Consider the following 6,008-nt stretch of genomic DNA (forward strand, 5'->3'; position numbering starts at 1 on the left):
GGCCTTCATTGCGAGAGGATTTGAGTTTAGGAGGTCCTGCTGCAGTTGTACAAGGTCCTGCTGAGACCGCACCTGAATGCATTCAAGAGAGAGCTAGATAGAGATCTTAAGGATAGCGGAGTCAGGGGGTATGGGGAGAAGGCAGGAACGGGGTACTGATTGAGAATGATCAGCAATGATCACATTGAATGGTGGTGCTGGCTCGAAGGGCCGAATGGCCTCCTCCTGCACCTATTGTCCATTGTCTATTGTCTAAAGTCCGATCAAAGATAGTCCGAGGGTCACCAATGGGGTAGATAGTAGTTCAGGACTGCTCTCTGGTTGTGGTAGGATGGTTCAGTTGCCAACTTTATTATGTAGGAATGAACTGCAGATGCTGGTTTACAGCGAAGATAGACACAAAGTGCTGGAGTAACTCAGCGGGTCAGAAAAGGAACAGGTGACGTTTCGGAGAAGAAGGGTCTCAATCTCGAAGAAGGTTAGAGAGGAAAAATGTAAAAGAAGTTGAGGGGCAACTTTTCCACGTGGAGGCTGGTGGGCACATGGAACGAGGAAGTCGTGGAGACAAGCACAACAACAACAGTTACATGACGTTTGGACAGGTATACGGGAAGGAAAGGTTGAGCGGGATAATGGGCCAGTAGACGCCAAATGGGAGAAACTTGGATGGGACAATGGTTAATTAGTCTGGAGGGCTGGTTTTCATACTGTATGAATCAATGATTCTATGACTCTAAAAGCATAGACTCTAAAAGTAAGAAACTTACAAAATTCTTAAGGGGTTGGACAGGCTAGATGCAGGAAGATTGTTCCCGATGTTGGGGAAATCCAGAACCAGGGGTCACAGTTTAAGGATAAGGGGGAAGGCTTTTAGGACCGAGATGAGAACGTTTTTTTTCACACACAGAGTGGTGAATCTGTGGAATTCTCTGCCACAGAAGGTAGTTGAGGCCAGTTCATTGGCTATATTTAAGAGGGAGTTAGATGTGGCCCTTGTGGCTAAAGGGATCAGGGGGTATGGAGAGAAGGCAGGTACGGGATATTGAGTTGGATGATCAGCCATGATCATATTGAATGGCGGTGCAGGCTCAAAGGGCCGAATGGCCTACTCCTGTACCTATTTTCTATGTTTCTATGTTTCTATGTTTCTATATGGCAATTCTCTTTTACTTAAAAGCTAATGATCTGAGGGAGGACTAAATCATTCAAGGCAGCGACTGCTGAATCTCTGGATTGTCCAACCCAGAGGGTTGTGGAGACCAGGTATTTAAAGAGGAGGCTGATACATTTTGGAAAGAGTGGGATGTGGAAGGCTCTGGGAATCAGGCACAGAGGAGATGTCGAGTGGGACCTGGGGTAGGTCAGCCACGATCATATTGAACGGTGGGATAAGCTTAAGACTCCAAGTGGAAAGAAGACGGCAGGGGAAGAGAAAAATACATTGTGGCCTTCCATCACAGTGAGGAGGTGACTGGAGGAGACTCACTGTGATGGATGTTTCTTTTTGTTTGGTGTTGGTTTATGATTGTGTGTGTTATTGCATTTTTTAGTGCTTATTTTTATTGGTCTTATTGTTGAACTGCGGGTAAGTTTTTCATTTCACTGCACATTTATGTGTATGTGACGAATAAATTGACTATTGACTATTGATCTTGGGTGGTGACCCTGTGGAATCCATTGCCACAGAAGTGAAGAGACCCGTCTTCAGGCCCGAAACGTCACCCATTCCTTCTCTGCAGAGTCGCTGCCTGTCTCGCTGAGTTACTCCAGCTTTTTTTTGTGTCTGCCTTTGGTTTAAACCAGTGTCTGCAGTTCCTTCCTCTACGTTTACACAATCGGGCAAGCTCAAAATCTCCCACTGTAACTTAGCAAAAGTAGCTCCAGCAATATGTAAAGAGGAATCTCCACATCATTTTTGAAAGTGTTACTGCTTAGTTTGCATGATTCATTATTACTTTGCTTTGCTTGGGGCTGTGAACAAAGCTGTTTAAATGAGGAAGCTTCTTTCTACATAGAAAGTGCTTGCTGAGAGTGAAGGAGGGCAGTCGGGATGGACGTGGGTGGCTCTGAGACGGACCGGTCTGCGGTGGTACAGAATGCTCTGGTGTGCGTGGTCCTGGGCTTGGCCTCCCTGCTGGGGATCCCGGGGAACGGGATGGTCATCTGGGTGATCCTGTTCCACATGCAGCGGCAGAGGTCACCCACGGTGGTGTTGCTGCTGAACCTGGCCATAGCTGACCTGCTGGTTCTGGTCACCTTGCCCCTGTGGACCTACAGCTTTGTGCACGGCTGGCCCTTTGGCCAGATCTTCTGCAAGCTCCTCACCTTCGTGGTCCACTGCAACATGTACGTCAGCATCTTCCTCATCACGGCGATGAGCGGCGAGCGCTTTGCGGCCGTCCGCTACCCGTTCAGCTCGCAGCGATGGCGCACGGTGGCGGTGGTGTGGGCGGTAGTGCTTCTCGCCTGGGTGCTGGCCGCGCTCTTTGCCGCCCCGGTCCTGATGTACCAGGAGCTGGGCCACGATGACCAAGGGCAGGACCAGTGCATGTACGGCAACTTTAGCTCGGAAGGGCAGGAGATTCTGTGCACAATGGTACAATTCATTGTGGCTTTTGTCATCCCCTTCTCCATGATGTCCGTCTTCTACTTTGGCATCGGCAGGAAACTGAAAGGCATGAGCTTTAAACGGCAGACCAGGACAGGGGTGGTCATTGGCACCGTGGTGATTGTGTTCTTCGTCTGCTGGGTGCCTTACCATGTGGTGAACATGATCTCGCTGGCGGACATGGTGACCAGGGCAAACCAGACGGTGTCCGACACGCTGACTGACATCCACAACTACGGCATTCTCCTCGCTGGGGCGTTGGTTTTCTTCAACAGCTGTGCCAACCCTGTCATTTATGCTTTTGCCGCCCGCAGTATCCAAGATGGCTTCCGCGTGTCGGCCTTTGGACGGTTTTTCGACCAGATGACCAATTCCGTCAAAGAAGAATCCAGGATAAGAAGCAAGGACACATCAAAGAAAGACGAGAGCCTCACTTTGGAAGAGTTGCCCTCCAGCCTGAATAACTAAAGCTGCTCTCCAACCAAATTACAAACGTATTGTCTCTCGGTATCCTCTGGCTTTTGTCCCCTACTGGTTTGCTTTGTGATTGCCCGCCAGCTAATAAATGAAGTGGACTTCAAGGATCGAGAGTCAAGAGTGTTTTATTGTCATGTGACGCGAAACGGAACGAGGAAGTTCACAGCGGTAGAGTTGCTGCCTCACAGCGCCGGAGACACAGGTTCGATCCTGACTACGGGCGCTGTCTGTACGGAGTTTGTACGTTCTCCCCGTGACCCGCGTGGGTTTTCTCCGGGTGCTCCGGTTTCCTCCCACACTCCAAAGACGTGCAGGGGGTTGTGGGATAATTGGCTTCTGTAAATTGTCCCTAGTGTGCAGGATAGTGCTAGTGTATGGGTGCTCAGGTATGGGTGCTGGTGTGTGGGTGCTGGTGTGTGGGTGCTGGTGTATGGGTGCTGGTGTATGGGTGGGTGCTGGTGTGTGGGTGCTGGTGTATGGGTGCTGGTGTATGGGTGCTGGTGTGTGGGTGCTGGTGTATGGGTGGGTGCTGGTGTATGGGTGGGTGCTGGTGTATGGGTGGGTGCTGGTGTATGGGTGGGTGCTGGTGTATGGGTGGGTGCTGGTGTATGGGTGGGTGCTGGTGTATGGGTGGGTGCTGGTGTATGGGTGGGTGCTGGTGTATGGGTGGGTGCTGGTGTATGGGTGGGTGCTGGTGTATGGGTGGGTGCTGGTGTGTGGGTGGTCCTGTATGGGTGCTGGTGTGTGGGTGCTGGTGTGTGGGTGGTCCTGTATGGGTGCTGGTGTGTGGGTGCTGGTGTGTGGGTGCTCATGTGTGGGTGCTGGTGTGTGGGTGCTGGTGTGTGGGTGCTCATGTGTGGGTGCTGGTGTGTGGGTGCTGGTGTATGGGTGGGTGCTGGTGTGTGGGTGCTGGTGTGTGGGTGCTCATGTGTGGGTGCTGGTGTGTGGGTGCTGGTGTATGGGTGCTCCTGTAAGGGTGCTGGTGTATGGGTGCTGGTGTATGGGTGCTGGTGTATGGGTGGGTGCTGGTGTATGGGTGGGTGCTGGTGTATGGGTGGGTGCTGGTGTATGGGTGCTGGTGTATGGGTGCTGGTGTATGGGTGGGTGCTGGTGTATGGGTGCTGGTGTATGGGTGGGTGCTGGTGTATGGGTGCTCCTGTAAGGGTGCTGGTGTATGGGTGCTGGTGTATGGGTGGGTGCTGGTGTATGGGTGCTGGTGTATGGGTGGGTGCTGGTGTATGGGTGCTGGTGTATGGGTGCTGGTGTATGGGTGGGTGCTGGTATATGGGTGCTGGTGTATGGGTGGGTGCTGGTGTATGGGTGCTCCTGTAAGGGTGCTGGTGTATGGGTGCTGGTGTATGGGTGGGTGCTGGTGTATGGGTGGGTGCTGGTGTAGGGGTGGGTGCTGGTGTATGGGTGGGTGCTGGTGTATGGGTGGGTGCTGGTGTATGGGTGCTGGTGTATGGGTGCTGGTGTATGGGTGGGTGCTGGTGTATGGGTGCTGGTGTATGGGTGGGTGCTGGTGTATGGGTGTTCCTGTAAGGGTGCTGGTGTATGGGTGCTGGTGTATGGGTGGGTGCTGGTGTATGGGTGCTAGTGTATGGGTGGGTGCTGGTGTATGGGTGCTGGTGTATGGGTGCTGGTGTATGGGTGGGTGCTGGTGTATGGGTGGGTGCTGGTGTATGGGTGCTGGTGTATGGGTGCTGGTGTATGGGTGGGTGCTGGTGTATGGGTGGGTGCTGGTGTATGGGTGCTGGTGTATGGGTGGGTGCTGGTGTATGGGTGGGTGCTGGTGTGTGGGTGGGTGCTGGTGTGTGGGTGCTGGTGTATGGGTGGGTGCTGGTGTGTGGGTGCTGGTGTATGGGTGGGTGCTGGTGTGTGGGTGCTGGTGTATGGGTGGGTGCTGGTGTGTGGGTGGGTGCTGGTGTGTGGGTGCTGGTGTATGGGTGCTGGTGTATGGGTGGGTGCTGGTGTATGGGTGCTGGTGTATGGGTGCTGGTGTGTGGGTGGGTGCTGGTGTATGGGTGCTGGTGTATGGGTGGGTGCTGGTGTATGGGTGGGTGCTGGTGTATGGGTGGGTGCTGGTGTGTGGGTGGGTGCTGGTGTGTGGGTGGGTGCTGGTGTGTGGGTGCTGGTGTGTGGGTGCTGGTGTATGGGTGCTGGTGTATGGGTGCTGGTGTATGGGTGGGTGCTGGTGTATGGGTGGGTGCTGGTGTATGGGTGCTGGTGTATGGGTGGGTGCTGGTGTATGGGTGGGTGCTGGTGTGTGGGTGGGTGCTGGTGTGTGGGTGCTGGTGTATGGGTGGGTGCTGGTGTGTGGGTGCTGGTGTATGGGTGGGTGCTGGTGTGTGGGTGCTGGTGTATGGGTGGGTGCTGGTGTGTGGGTGGGTGCTGGTGTGTGGGTGCTGGTGTATGGGTGCTGGTGTATGGGTGGGTGCTGGTGTATGGGTGCTGGTGTATGGGTGCTGGTGTGTGGGTGGGTGCTGGTGTATGGGTGCTGGTGTATGGGTGGGTGCTGGTGTATGGGTGGGTGCTGGTGTATGGGTGGGTGCTGGTGTGTGGGTGGGTGCTGGTGTGTGGGTGGGTGCTGGTGTGTGGGTGCTGGTGTGTGGGTGCTGGTGTGTGGGTGCTGGTGTATGGGTGCTGGTGTATGGGTGCTGGTGTGTGGGTGGGTGCTGGTGTATGGGTGGGTGCTGGTGTATGGGTGCTGGTGTATGGGTGGGTGCTGGTGTATGGGTGGGTGCTGGTGTATGGGTGGGTGCTGGTGTGTGGGTGGGTGCTGGTGTGTGGGTGGGTGCTGGTGTATGGGTGCTGGTGTGTGGGTGCTGGTGTGTGGGTGCTGGTGTGTGGGTGCTTGTGTGTGGGTGCTGGTGTGTGGGTGCTGGTGTGTGGGTGCTGGTGTGTGGGTGCTCATGCGTGGGGT

At 54.4% G+C, this 6,008-nt stretch overlaps 1 protein-coding gene across 1 annotated transcript; it reads left to right on the plus strand.

Annotated features, from left to right (window-relative positions):
• Positions 1–2,032: 2,032 nt before the first annotated feature.
• LOC144594772 (leukotriene B4 receptor 1-like) lies at positions 2,033–3,178 on the plus strand. The gene has a single exon (XM_078401621.1). The coding sequence runs from the start codon at positions 2,051–2,053 to the stop codon at positions 3,074–3,076; it is 1,026 nt and encodes a 341-aa protein (XP_078257747.1). The 5' UTR covers positions 2,033–2,050; the 3' UTR covers positions 3,077–3,178.
• Positions 3,179–6,008: the final 2,830 nt, after the last annotated feature.

This window comes from Rhinoraja longicauda, chromosome 6 (genome assembly GCF_053455715.1).
Source record: "Rhinoraja longicauda isolate Sanriku21f chromosome 6, sRhiLon1.1, whole genome shotgun sequence".
In the NCBI taxonomy this organism is placed as follows: domain Eukaryota; kingdom Metazoa; phylum Chordata; class Chondrichthyes; order Rajiformes; family Arhynchobatidae; genus Rhinoraja; species Rhinoraja longicauda.